This window comes from Leptodactylus fuscus, chromosome 7, assembly GCF_031893055.1.
Source record: "Leptodactylus fuscus isolate aLepFus1 chromosome 7, aLepFus1.hap2, whole genome shotgun sequence".
In the NCBI taxonomy this organism is placed as follows: Eukaryota; Metazoa; Chordata; class Amphibia; order Anura; family Leptodactylidae; genus Leptodactylus; species Leptodactylus fuscus.
In genome coordinates this window covers 32,484,711-32,499,157 of record NC_134271.1, presented here as the reverse complement: position 1 = coordinate 32,499,157, position 14,447 = coordinate 32,484,711, and the positions used below count along the sequence as shown (strand labels likewise).

Genomic DNA, 14,447 nt, shown 5'->3' with positions numbered 1-14,447 from the left:
GCCTGGCGCGGAGGTGGCTAAGGTTAGAGATGAGGTTCGCATGGCGGACTCAGCGAAAGGGGAAGTCTATGTGTGCTTCGAGGGGCCGTTGGGGGTTCATCTGAAGCCAGAAGTGAGGGAAAGGATATGGAAGGGGGAGTATGTGGAGATCTTCTCCCTCCTCCCCCTTGAAAAGTTTAATCTGGATAGGGTTAAACCCGATGAGTGCAAGAAAGAGGAGGAGGAACGGCGCCGTTATAGGCTCATTCCTCGTACTTTCTCTAACTGGCTCCAGGCCTTCTGCATCTTGGCCAGTGTGGTTGGGGAGCGGGCGCCGGAGGATTGTTCGGCTTTGTTTTGTTACCTCGATTCCATCGGCGATGCGTACCGGGTCTACGGGGGTAATGCGTGGCTCAGGTATGACGAGCACTTCCGTCAGCGGAAGGCGGTGCGGCCTTCCTTGCGATGGGACCACAAGGACATCAGCTCCTGGATGAAGCTGATGGCGGCCACTAAAGGGGGTGGGGGTCAGTCCTTTCGGGAAGGGGCCGGCGGATCTGGGTCATCGTCGGGTCGGTCGGCAGGCGGCGGTAGGGGGTGCTGTTGGCAGTACAATGAGGGGCAGTGTAAATTTGGAAACGACTGTCGCTTCAAACACGAGTGCTCGGGCTGTGGGGGTGCTCACCCCCTCACTCGATGCTTCAAGAAGGGTAAAGGTAAGGGAGGGGATACTGACAACAAGAGGGGCGACGCCGGTGAGGGTGGAAAGGATGGCGGAGTCTCTCGGGCGATATCCAAGTAGGGCGGCGGCCGCGCGGTTGTTTAAAGGTTTTTCGGAGGGGTTTCGCATTCCTTGTTCTAATTTGGGGGGAGGGGGGGAGCCTAGGAATTTGGCGTCGGCTCTGGCTCACCCTGAGGTGGTGTCGGCAAAATTGGCGAAAGAGGTGGAATTGGGTCGTATGGCAGGGCCGTTTGTTAGTCCTCCACTGGATTTCCTTCGGGTCTCACCCTTGGGAGTGGTTCCCAAGAAGGAGGCTAATAAATTCCGCCTCATTCATCATTTGTCCCATCCTGAAGGGGGGTCGGTAAACGATGGGATCGATCCGGCTTTGTGTGCGGTGTCTTATGCGTCCTTCGATGCGGCCTTGGCTTGGGTGCGGCGATATGGCCGGGGGACGCTGCTTGCTAAGACTGACATAGAGGCGGCCTTCCGTCTTTTACCGGTGCATCCTGATAGCTTCCACCTTCTCGGGTGCAAATGGCAGGACGGCTATTTTGTGGATAAATGTTTGCCTATGGGGTGCTCGATCTCCTGCGCTTATTTCGAGGAGTTCAGCACCTTTTTAGAGTGGGTAGTGCGTCATCGAGTTCAAGTGGACTCGGTCTTGCACTACCTTGATGACTTCCTGTTCATTGGCCCTCCGGGTACGTGGGTGTGTTCTCTGCTGTTGCAGATGATGGTGGACGTTTGTGGGGAATTCGGCGTTCCTCTGGCACCGGAGAAGACTGAAGGGCCGGCTACTGTGATTAAGTTCTTGGGCATTGTTATCGACACTGTGAGGCTGGAGTGCCGTTTGCCGGAGGACAAATTGCTCGAGTTGCGGGAGCTGGTGGGTCGGGCAGTGCGATTGAGGAAAGTTAGGTTGCGAGAATTGCAGTCCCTGTTGGGGCGTCTTAATTTTGCTTGTCGCATTATGCCTATGGGCAGGGTGTTTTGCCGGCGCCTGGCCAGGGCCACGGCGGGCGTTCGGCGTCCTTTTCATTTTGTTCGGTTGGGGTCTGAATTGCGGGAGGATCTGTTGGTTTGGGAGGGTTTTTTGTCCAAATATAACGGTCACTCGCTGTTGCAGGGGGCTCTGGTTTCCAATGTTGACCTGGAACTGTTTACAGACGCTTCCGGGGCGCATGGGTTTGGGGCTTACTTTCAGGGACAGTGGTGTGTGGGGGAGTGGCCTCAGGCTTGGAGAGTGAATGGTTGGGTGCGGAATTTGGCATTGTTGGAACTTTTTCCAATCGTGGTGGCGACGGTTATTTGGGGAGACCGGTTGCGGGACCGCAGGGTCCGCTTCCTCTGTGACAATCTGGGCGTGGTCCAAGCCATTAACTCACAGTCCGCTAACTCGCCGCCAGTTGTTCGGTTGCTGCGTCGTTTGGTGTTGCGGGGGCTTGAGCTTAATTCGCATTTTGTTGCTGTGCATTTGCCGGGTTCTATTAATGTGATCGCTGACTCCATCTCTCGTTTTCAGTGGGACAGATTTCGGGAGGTGGCGCCGGAGGCGGACGCAGAAGCGATACCTTGCCCAGAGGAGTTATGGTCGCTGGTCTAAGTATGGCGTTGTCTCTGGTGGGGCGGTCTGTAGGGGACTCTACCTGGTCTGGGTATGCTCGGGTTTGGTCGGATTGGGAGGTGTTGTTGGGGGAGCTGCATGGGGCGCAGATGCCGGAAGACTTGGAGGCCTCCGTTTTGGTTTTCGTGGGTTCGGCTTTCAGTTCCGGGGTCTCTCCGTCGGGGTTGTCCCGGAGTTTGTCAGCTTTAGCATTTTGGTTTAAATTTAAGGGTCTTCGGGATTTTACGAAATGTTTCTTAGTGCGCCAGGCGGTTAAGGGTTTCCGCCGGGGTTCAGTTGTTAGAGATCGTCGGCGTCCGTTGTCTTTTGAGATCGTTCGCGACTTAGTGGGGATTTTGGGGCGGGTTTGTGTGTCGGAGTATGAGGTGTGCTTGTTTAGCTTGGCCTTTTCGTTGGCATTTTTTGGGGCCTTCCGTATTTCAGAGTTGGTCTCCCGTAGCCGGGCCTGCCCGGGTGGTTTGTTGTTGGGCGATTGTCGGGTTTCTGGGGGGGTTTTGGTGTGCCGTATCCGGCGCTCCAAGACGGATCAGGAAGGCAGGGGTTTAGTCGTGCGCTTGCAGCGCCTGCCGGGGTCGGTGGTCTGCCCTGTGGGGTGTTTTGAGGCTTTCTTGTGTCTGCGCCCGACTGGAGGTCTGCCATTATTGGTGCACAGGGACTTGTCCTGCTTGTCGAGGTTCCAGTTTGTTCAGGTGTTGCGGAAAGGTTTGTCGGTTTTGGGGTTGGTACCGGGTGATTTTAGTTCACATTCCTTTCGGATAGGGGCCGCCACTGAGGCGTCCCGGTGGGGTTTGCCGGCGGAGGTGATCAGGCGTATCGGGCGGTGGGAGTCTGATCGTTTCCGTTCGTATGTGAGGCCGCATTTGCTGTGAGTGGTTGAGGGGTGCTTTTTCTGGTCGGGGGGTTTGAGGGGTATGTTCTGCTTATTTTTTGTTATTGTGTTTCAGGGTCGTCCGTGTGCTTGGTCTGGATCGCTGGCCACTCATATGTCCATTGGGGTGGAGTTCGCGCTGATGCTCGGCCGTCCGGGCGACATTTGGGCTTCGACAGGTCGGCGGTGCAGGTCAAGTGGATCGGGGTTAGGGGCTTGCTGTGGTTCCGGCTGTTAGGTGAGCTCCAGTATTTCGTGGACATGGATAGAGCCCCCGATGTGTTAGTCATCCATGCAGGGGGGAATGATCTGGGATTGCGTGCGGCCCGGGAAGTCACTCGGGATATTAAGTTGGACTTGTTACGTTTGTGGGCGACTTTTCCTGGGCTGATAGTGGTGTGGTCAGACATTGTGGCTCGGCTGTCCTGGCGGCACGCTCGCTCGGCAGCGGGCATCAACAGGGCTCGGATTAAGCTTAACAAGATGGTAGGCAGGTTCGTGGCTCGAAATGGCGGTTTAGTGGTTCGACATCGAGAGTTGGAGGTGGCGTCTCCGGATCTTTTTAGGCCTGATGGGGTGCATCTCAATGCCATCGGCTTGGACATATGGTTGCTTGGCATCCAGGACGGCATTGAGAGAGCTCTGCGTTTGTGGGGAGACGCGCGGGAGTAAGGAGTCACCCCCGCCCGTCATGGCGTGGTCAGGAGGGGTCTTTGTAGGCTAAACGGGGGTAGAGGACAAGAGGGGGTTAACTCCACCCACTTGTCAGTCTGGAGGTTGTTTGGTGAAACTTAATGGTTGAAGTCCTGAGGCAGGGTACCCAGGACGGTTACACTCCGGTGTGGGTGCCCTTGGGCTAGGTGTGCACGGCCAGGGGTAATAGCCGGAGTCTTGCTATTCTAAGGTGGGGTAAATAGGCCCTTCAGAGACCCCTCCTTATGTCAGGGTAGAATTGATTGTGGGGGGAGGATGATGTATAATGTCATTGTTATTCTTGGTTTTGTTTAAGGACATTTTGTTAAGATGGTGTTTAATAAAATTGGCCGCTGTGGCCTTAACTTCCAGCCAATTTGTCAGTGTGTTATTGGGGAGACACAAGAACGGGGGATTGGAAGTAGGCACAGCTCAGACTAGACCATTTTATCAGTCAAGACAGCAGAACGTAGCGGACCTGAAAGGGTAGTGGAGTGGAGCACATGACTAGAAATGGGATGAGAGCTAGTAGGTCAAGTTTAGGTGAAAAGGTGAAGTCAGGGACACAGGGGCGGGTTAGCTAAGAGTTATTTGGTAAATAGGGGCTGCTAGTGAGGGGCTCATTCCAGCAAGGAGAATCAAGGTGGAAAGTTGTCCCGCCCGCCCTCCCTAAATTTTACTTGTCACGGCGGCGTGGTCAGGAGGGGTCTTTGTAGGCTAAACGGGGGTAGAGGACAAGAGGGGGTTAACTCCACCCACTTGTCAGTCTGGAGGTTGTTTGGTGAAACTTAATGGTTGAAGTCCTGAGGCAGGGTACCCAGGACGGTTACACTCCGGTGTGGGTGCCCTTGGGCTAGGTGTGCACGGCCAGGGGTAATAGCCGGAGTCTTGCTATTCTAAGGTGGGGTAAATAGGCCCTTCAGAGACCCCTCCTTATGTCAGGGTAGAATTGATTGTGGGGGGAGGATGATGTATAATGTCATTGTTATTCTTGGTTTTGTTTAAGGACATTTTGTTAAGATGGTGTTTAATAAAATTGGCCGCTGTGGCCTTAACTTCCAGCCAATTTGTCAGTGTGTTATTGGGGAGACACAAGAACGGGGGATTGGAAGTAGGCACAGCTCAGACTAGACCATTTTATCAGTCAAGCATGGAATCTAACAATTGAACGCTTTAATTGTTAGAATCCACGCTGTGTAGTGAATTTTTTTAATCACTAAGTAGCGAGAGGATTTTTTTTTAATCCTCTCGCTACTTAGTCCCCCCTGGTGTCCACTTACCTGAAGAGATGGCTTGTCCAGTGCTCAGTGTTCTCGGTCTTCTTTTGCCTCGCTGCCCCCGCCTCCCAGGTTAGTGTTTAAAGAGCTAGGAAGGCGGGGCTTGTAGCTTAGGAGAGTGTGGACGGGAACAGGGCGGGGAGCCGTGACGTCTCCCCTCCCAGTACCCGCCCACACTCTCCTAACCCGCCCACACTGTCCTAACCTGGGAGGCAGGGGACAGCGAGGCGAAGAAGAACGATAAGACCGGGCACCGGACCAGCCATCTCTTCAGGGATGTTAGCTAGTCTCCCATTAGAATGAATGGGAGACTAGCTAGCAAAGCATTGTGGCAAATGATCACTGATCTCGATCCCACCTAAAAAGATCAGTTTTGGGATTCCGATTGCGATCGTGAGTTTTTCCTCGATCGGCGATCAGAATCCGATTTTTTCCGAACACGATCGCTCAACCCTATACCTGACACCTAATAAAGCTTCAATGCGCATGTGCGAAAATCCGTAACTCGCGCATGCGCACACCAAGCCAGATGCGAACTCTGGAGCAGGGATATGTAAGTATTCAAGAAGCCAACGCCATGGAGACTAGCTGAATAAAGCTCATGAAAGGAAACAAGAGGAAAGGAAACAAGAGCACAAATATATATACCAAGAGGACAATGCCATATCATTGTATATATAATAACCACACAGGTAAAGATATCATGTGGAATAAAGGATATTTTATGCCGGTATTTGACCAGGACTGAGATTGAAAATAGCACAAGGATCAACAAATGACAGCCGCAGAACTAAACACAATAAATACCCTATCAAGTGAAAGAGGTAAAACTAAGTTGCTCATTAATTCCCAAAGGATGGACTGTTTTCAAACGAAAAATCCATTTAGTTTCAGTTTGGTAACTAATCGAACCCAATCCCCCCCCTACGGAAAGTCCAACCTTTGGGACTTAATGAGCAACTTAGACCTGTCTATTACCCTTTTAGTATCTTGTCTGTACCCTTTTTTGCCTATTTACCCTTGGCCTCCATTACACGTGGTCTAACCTGTTTGTGTACCAGTGTGTTACTACTAGCGACCTCCTTTATGCAACTTCATACAACTTCATCTGACTGGTGAGTGTCATTGGTTTATTTTTCATGGAGGCTGCCATGCCTGTCTAATATGGTATTTGATTACACAGCAGACATTGGTTCACAGAGTTCCCTTCCCCGCCAATTTTAAATATGGTTATTAATGCATATTTATTAAAAGTTAGATTTTAGCTTTATTACATTTCTATTCCTTTTGGTGGCTTATTTATGATTTTGAATAGAATATATTACTATTATCCTATACATTTGGATTGTAATAAAAGTCAGAAAAATATCTTTTCCTCTTATTGTTTACCCTTTTACTTTCAAACTTCAATTTACTGAGATATTAAATCCTTAAAGAGACTATACATATCTATCCCTAGTCTAAATTTGGTAGACTCTCCCAATTCTAATCTAAAGTGTACGGCCAACTTAAAGGGATTCTACCATTAAAAAACTTTTTTTTATAGGTAACACGTCGGAATAGCCTTTAGAAAGGCTATTCGTCTCCTATCTTTGGAAGTGATCTCCACCACGCCGTTCGTTCGAAATACCGGTTTGTACCAGTATGCTAATTAGTTCTCTCACAGCAATGGGGGCGTCCCCCAGCGCAGAAAATGCGATGGGGGCGTCCCCATTGCTGCTCGAAAACTGACTCCAGCGCCGCCTCTACCTTCTTCTGCATCCTCCCCTTCCATCTTTGGCTTGACGTCGGACGCCTGCGCAGTACGCTCTGTTTGGCGAACTTTGCCGAACGTACTGCGCATGCCCGCAGCCATAGTGCTGACACCGCAATTTTGCGCATGCGCAGTACGTTCGACGAAGTTCGCCGAACAGAGCGTACTGCGCAGGCGAAGGGGAGAATGCAGAAGAAGACAGAGGCGGCGCTGGAGTCGGTTTTCAAGCAGCAATGGGGACGCCCCCATCGCATTTCCTGCGCTGGGGCCCGCCCCCATCGCTGCGAGAGAACTAATTAGCATACCGGTACAATCCGGTATTTCGAATGAACGGAGCGGCGGAGATCACTTCCAAAGGTAGGAGACGAATAGCCTTTCTAAAGGCTATTCCAACGTGTTACCTAAAAAAAAAAGTTTTTTAATGGTAGAATCCCTTTAACATAGTTTAGCCCATTGTATTATATTAGTGTCACTGACATCTAACTATGGGTCCAACACACCTCGCCAGAAAATTAGAAACCTACTCTGTGTGGGACCACCAAAGGAAAAGATTCTCCATTCTGTATAGAACAAGTTCATGTCTACATTTAATTGCATCAAAAACTTTCTTGTTATCATTAATAAGGTGAATTAATATAGACAGCAGTTAATTTATTGTAATTCTCGATTCACTTTGGTACTATGCCATCCAAAGAACAGAAAAACTAATTTAGAAATCAGCTTAAACAGCCAGATTTTAATCACATAGATCTAAAATGATGAATTCTTAACTATAATACAATAAGATACATAGGGTTAGTACGTAATATGTAATCCAATTAGGTAGGTTAATTCTATATATAAACTGTATAAAAGGTTTCAATAGTACAAATAGACAATAAATACATGATTTTTAAGCTTACCCTGGCACTTTAGACCTTGCCTCACCAAGCCAAATAACATTTCCGCACAATAGTCACAAAAGGCTGGAGATTTGTAGGAGTGAACTAGTAGGATGTGAGGCCGGATTGAGAAGTCGAGGGATACAGAAGCTGTATAAGTAAAAAAAAATTACATCAGGTTCTCAATTTTCACAATAATAAGCCAGCAAGTGAAGATAAAACAAAAAAATATTGCACACGGGTATACTTTTACAATTCAGCACATGGTAACGGCCTATGAAAAGCACTGTGTAATATATATCTCCATCCACAATGAGCACGTCTTGTGACCCTTAAGCATATTGGATGACATTCCTCTATGGTCTTGGCTACACCAACTCTGTTTGAGGGCTCCATTGCAGTGACTAAAAAGTGTTGCAAGTCTGACTTTATGTCCAGTGATTTTGATTTCAGTTTAAAATAGAGGACACTCGACATACCCCATTATAGTCAATGGGGTCCATTAGTCACCACTTGTTTCTGCTGTTCTAGTGGTCTATGTATACTTTGATCTGGTTCTCTGACAGACCAGAACAACAGACACAGATGTGAGATTAGCCTAATTTTAGAACAAGGCTTATTATTGTGATTACTGTAACAATTCCATCACTGCAAAAGTATTAGCAAAGCTGATACAATGTGTCCTGCCTACTGGAGGGCCTACAGAGGTGAGTTAAGTTATGCACCACCACCTAGGACTGGTTCGCATCTGCGTTCGGTATTCCATTCAGGAAGTCCCCCCCCCCCCAATGTCAATCTCACATATGTATCCTTCACCTAGTAGCGGAAACAGTTTTATTGGTTCGTGAACTATCCAAGGCTGTGTTCTAATTGTAAATAGTCATTTCCAGTTTTTGTCATAGGAGCCAAAAATGCCAAAGGCCAGATCCATCATGTTTCAGACACCAGTTGTGCCTGATAGCCCCAGTGACGTATACTGGGGTTTCCCGGGTTCCTTTGTGATGGGAAGAATGGTGCATTTTTTTGAACTTAGCATGAAGATGAATCACAGTCCTCTTCACTGAAGTGTCTAGAAGTAACTTCTTGTAGACACAGAAGCATTTTTTAATCTCATTTTACACGCTAGAACTTTTTTACTTGTCTATTAACATAGCTATATAAGGGCTTGATTTTTAGGAGATAAGTAGTATTTTTTAATGGTACCCAAATTTTCTTAACAGTTTCTAAGAATCTTTCTGATTCCTGCTTTTTTTTTTTACATTTTAAATTTTTGCTGACAGCCTAATGGAAAATCACAAAATGACTACATTCTATGTCTTACCTATAAAACTTAAAGAAGGCAACTGGTGGAGAACAATTATTTCTGGTGTCGGGACTTTAACGGTGAATATTCTAAAATTCCCTGGTGAGAAGCCCACAAAGTTATGGCCAGGCCACCAAAAACATCCCTTACAAACTTTCAGACCTAGGTCCGCTACCTGAGGACAACTCTGGACATAGAGTCTCGGTACTTTAACTCATTTATGCCTAGTGTTCCATCATTGGAACTGTAAAATATATAACCTCCGGCATAAATGGGTTAAAATCCCCCACAAGGGTGGCATGGCCGAATGCCAATACTTTATGAGATTAACAGACCCAGCTCTACAACGCATCAGGTTTGTACTCAATAATTATTAGGGGACTGCTATGGGTAGCAAAATGTCACCACCATATGCTAACCTGCTCATGGGTAAATTAGAGGGGGCATTTTTAGCAACCTGTGTAACTAAAATTCTAGCATATTTCCGGAACATTGATGCCCTGTTGATAATCTGAACAGGACTAGAAAATTAACTGCTATCTTTTTGTGAAAACTTCAACAATTTCCCTGCAGCCATTAGAATCTCAATTACTTTAAATGTCAAATGCATTAACTGGAAAGAACCATATACAATAAAAACAAAGAAAAGCACAAATAGTCAGTCAGAACCACCAAAATAGAAGGATATAAACATGCTGTTATGGCTGCAATACAAAGACAAAACATGCAACACTCTGGGGAGAACGTTATGGTTTGCATAAGGTTTGGGGCCTGGGGCTTTTTGCACCAAAAGTTATGCTATACAAACATCAATCTACCATAGCCCTCCCAGACAAACAGTAATAGATATAACAGATTTTATTCAAAACATGTCAAGAAGTCCACCATCTGCAGATAGATGTCCACCATCTGCAGCTGGACGTCCACCATCTGCAGCTAGACTTGCACCATCTGCAGCTAGACTTGCACCATCTGCAGCTAGACAATTTAGACAGTGAAGACAGGAAACAACACCTGTTATCACTGAGGAATACATTCCAACAACAGGGATACCATCCAAGGGTTAAGATGAGCAGATCCACACAGCTACAATAATGCAAAGAGACAGTCTCTTGGAGTACAAACAGAAGGATGATAAACTACAGGGTGACACTCATGATCTGTAAAGACAATAAAAGTACAGAAAATATTCCTGGAATTTGGCTTGCCTCACATACTAAGGCTGCATGCACATGACAATTCTACTGTCCCCATAAAGCATGTCTACATTGCATCAGTATGTCAGCAGCAATCACATATCCATAAAAAAAAGTATATAATCCCCTACATTTGTAACTTTGAATCTGTGCCAAATATACGGAAAAGAATAGGACCTGCTCCTTAATTTCTGGATATTTTCTCCAGCCTGGATACAGATCACTAAAAACTAGGAACGCATGTATGGGGCCATAGAAATGATTGGGCCCGTATACTATCCATACACAATTACGGACAATATACGGAAAACAATTACGTTTGAGAGAAGGAAGGTAAAAGCCACCAAACTCAAGGAATCTCTTATTCAGAATTGTCCTCACACCAGGGTCAGAGACTGGAACTCCCAAGCTATGGTAAGAAATGAAAGACTTGAAGTCACATCTTGTCTTGAAGGATCATCCAGTCGGGTTTCTGTTTTTGTCATTCTGTTCTGATGGTAATGTGAGAATAGCCTAAGCCGCAGTGTGCAGAGAAGTGCAAGCAATGACGAAGGTGGAAAGAGCAGGCCATAGTATTCAGACACTCACCAGGAAGGATCACTTCAATTAAGTCTCCATCTCCTATGAAATTGCTGGGTATAAGACGCTCAAGGACATTCTCTGAATTTAAGTTATGGCGAAAGAGTTGAATCTTTTCGGAGACACCCAAAAATCCATATTCAGGATACTAAAAACATTAAAAAAAAAAAAGTATTAATGTACAAGAAATTCTAAAGGCACAACATAACAGTGGAGAAGGGATATAAAATATAGGTCTATTAGATGGCATACAAATCTATTGTATAAAGATACAATAAGCAGAAGGATGGAGAATAAAGATGAGGGAGTTCTGTTCGGATCAGCCAATCCGAACAGCACGCACGCATTGAAATGAATGGAAGCACCTGGTACTTCCGCTTTGACGCTGGCCAGCCGCTTAACCCCCCGCGTGCTGGCTACGTCCATTCATTTCAATGCGTGCGTGCTGTTCGGATCGGCTGATCTGAACTGTACTCACTCATCTCTAATGGAGAACAGTGTAGAGGGGTGAAGGCCAACCTTGGTAGATGACCGTGTACAGTGCCCCTTCCAAAGACAAGTCAGCAACAAGTTTATCGGTGTATATTGAGTCTTATGTTCGTATTACTGACCATTATGTCAATGCGCTAAATTACCTTTTCATAATGCAATATACATATAGCGTGTACGTACTTGTATATATTCAGGTACATATTAAGAGCCTAAATAACATTTCTCACAGGTGCAAAAGGTTTCAAAGTCCTTATAATATACTTAGCGAACAGTAAGTAAAGTTACACAAGCGCATAGTACACAAGTGTCCATCTGTCCTGCAACAGGTAGAATATAAAACCGAAGTAACAGTGCATTCACATCGATTTTTTTTTTATTTATTTTTTTTATTACATACGTTTAATGGATGCTTAAAATGTATGCAGATGAATGGACATCCATTTACATGGCCATTCTGTCCATTTTTTAAGGGGAACCCCAAACTGCATCCATTAAAGGGATTCTACTAGAGATGAGCGAACACTAAAATGTTCGAGGTTCGAAATTCGATTCGAACAGCCGCTCACTGTTCGAGTGTTCGAATGGGTTTCGAACCCCATTATAGTCTATGGGGAACATAAACTCGTTAAGGGGGAAACCCAAATTCGTGTCTGGAGGGTCACCAAGTCCACTATGACACCCCAGGAAATGATACCAACACCCTGGAATGACACTGGGACAGCAGGGGAAGCATGTCTGGGGGCATAAAAGTCACTTTATTTCATGGAAATCCCTGTCAGTTTGCGATTTTCGCAAGCTAACTTTTCCCCATAGAAATGCATTGGCCAGTGCTGATTGGCCAGAGTACGGAACTCGACCAATCAGCGCTGGCTCTGCTGGAGGAGGCGGAGTCTAAGATAGCTCCACACCAGTCTCCATTCAGGTCCGACCTTAGACTCCGCCTCCTCCGGCAGAGCCAGCGCTGATTGGCCGAAGGCTGGCCAATGCATTCCTATGCGAATGCAGACTTAGCAGTGCTGAGTCAGTTTTGCTCAACTACACATCTGATGCACACTCGGCACTGCTACATCAGATGTAGCAATCTGATGTAGCAGAGCCAAGGGTGCACTAGAACCCCTGTGCAAACTCAGTTCACGCTAATAGAATGCATTGGCCAGCGCTGATTGGCCAATGCATTCTATTAGCCCGATGAAGTAGAGCTGAATGTGTGTGCTAAGCACACTCATTCAGCACTGCTTCATCACGCCAATACAATGCATTAGCCAGTGCTGATTGGCCAGAGTACGGAATTCGGCCAATCAGCGCTGGCCAATGCATTCTATTAGCCCGATGAAGTAGAGCTGAATGTGTGTGCTAAGCACACACATTCAGCACTGCTTCATCACGCCAATACAATGCATTAGCCAGTGCTGATTGGCCAGAGTACGGAATTCGGCCAATCAGCGCTGGCTCTGCTGGAGGAGGCGGAGTCTAAGGTTGGACCTGAATGGAGACTGGTGTGGAGCGATCTTAGACTCCGCCTCCTCCAGCAGAGCCAGCGCTGATTGGCCGAATTCCGTACTCTGGCCAATCAGCGCTGGCCAATGCATTCTATTAGCTTGATGAAGCAGAGTGTGCACAAGGGTTCAAGCGCACCCTCGGCTCTGATGTAGCAGAGCTGAGGCTGCACAAGGGTTCAAGCGCACCCTCGGCTCTGATGTAGGAGAGCCGAGGGTGCACTTGAACCCTTGTGCACCCTCAGCTCTGCTACATCAGAGCCGAGGGTGCGCTTGAACCCTTGTGCACACTCTGCTTCATCAAGCTAATAGAATGCATTGGCCAGCGCTGATTGGCCAATGTATTCTATTAGCCTGATGAAGTAGAGCTGAATGTGTGTGCTAAGCACACACATTCAGCTCTACTTCATCGGGCTAATAGAATGCATTGGCCAGCGCTGATTGGCCAGAGTACGGAACTCGACCAATCAGCGCTGGCTCTGCTGGAGGAGGCGGAGTCTAAGATCGCTCCACACCAGTCTCCATTCAGGTCCGACCTTAGACTCCGCCTCCTCCAGCAGAGCCAGCGCTGATTGGCCGAATTCCGTACTCTGGCCAATCAGCACTGGCTAATGCATTGTATTGGCGTGATGAAGCAGTGCTGAATGTGTGTGCTTAGCACACACATTCAGCTCTACTTCATCGGGCTAATAGAATGCATTGGCCAATCAGCGCTGGCCAATGCATTCTATTAGCGTGAACTGAGTTTGCACAGGGGTTCTAGTGCACCCTCGGCTCTGCTACATCAGATTGCTACATCTGATGTAGCAGTGCCGAGTGTGCATCAGATGTGTAGTTGAGCAAAACTGACTCAGCACTGCTAAGTCTCTGCATTCGCATAGGAATGCATTGGCCAGCCTTCGGCCAATCAGCGCTGGCTCTGCCGGAGGAGGCGGAGTCTAAGGTCGGACCTGAATGGAGACTGGTGTGGAGCGATCTTAGACTCCGCCTCCTCCAGCAGAGCCAGCGCTGATTGGTCGAGTTCCGTACTCTGGCCAATCAGCGCTGGCCAATGCATTCTATTAGCCCGATGAAGTAGAGCTGAATGTGTGTGCTTAGCACACACATTCAGCTCTACTTCATCAGGCTAATAGAATACATTGGCCAATCAGCGCTGGCCAATGCATTCTATTAGCTTGATGAAGCAGAGTGTGCACAAGGGTTCAAGCGCACCCTTGGCTCTGATGTAGCAGAGCTGAGGGTGCACAAGGGTTCAAGTGCACCCTCGGCTCTCCTACATCAGAGCCGAGGGTGCGCTTGAACCCTTGTGCAGCCTCGGCTCTGCTACATCAGAGCCGAGGGTGCGCTTGAACCCTTGTGCACACTCTGCTTCATCAAGCTAATAGAATGCATTGGCCAGCACTGATTGGCCAGAGTACGGAATTCGGCCAATCAGCGCTGGCCAATGCATCCCTATGGGAAAAAGTCTATCTCACAAAAATCACAATTACACACCCGATAGAGCCCCAAAAAGTTATTTTTAATAACATTCCCCCCTAAATAAAGGTTATCCCTAGCTATCCCTGCCTGTACAGCTATCCCT

General features: G+C 47.5%; 1 protein-coding gene across 2 annotated transcripts in view; it reads right to left on the bottom strand.

The window, feature by feature from the left end:
* The window catches only part of LOC142213282 (serine/threonine-protein kinase D1-like), a 70,450-nt gene that overhangs the window by 29,940 nt on the left and 26,063 nt on the right, over nucleotides 1-14,447 (bottom strand). For both annotated transcript variants that reach the window (XM_075281594.1, XM_075281595.1), the window contains exons 3-4: nucleotides 10,887-11,025; nucleotides 7,821-7,949 (exon numbers count right to left, since the gene is read on the bottom strand). In XM_075281594.1, coding sequence (XP_075137695.1) covers nucleotides 7,821-7,949; nucleotides 10,887-11,025 — 268 coding nt within the window. The remainder of the gene's footprint in view (nucleotides 1-7,820; nucleotides 7,950-10,886; nucleotides 11,026-14,447) is intronic.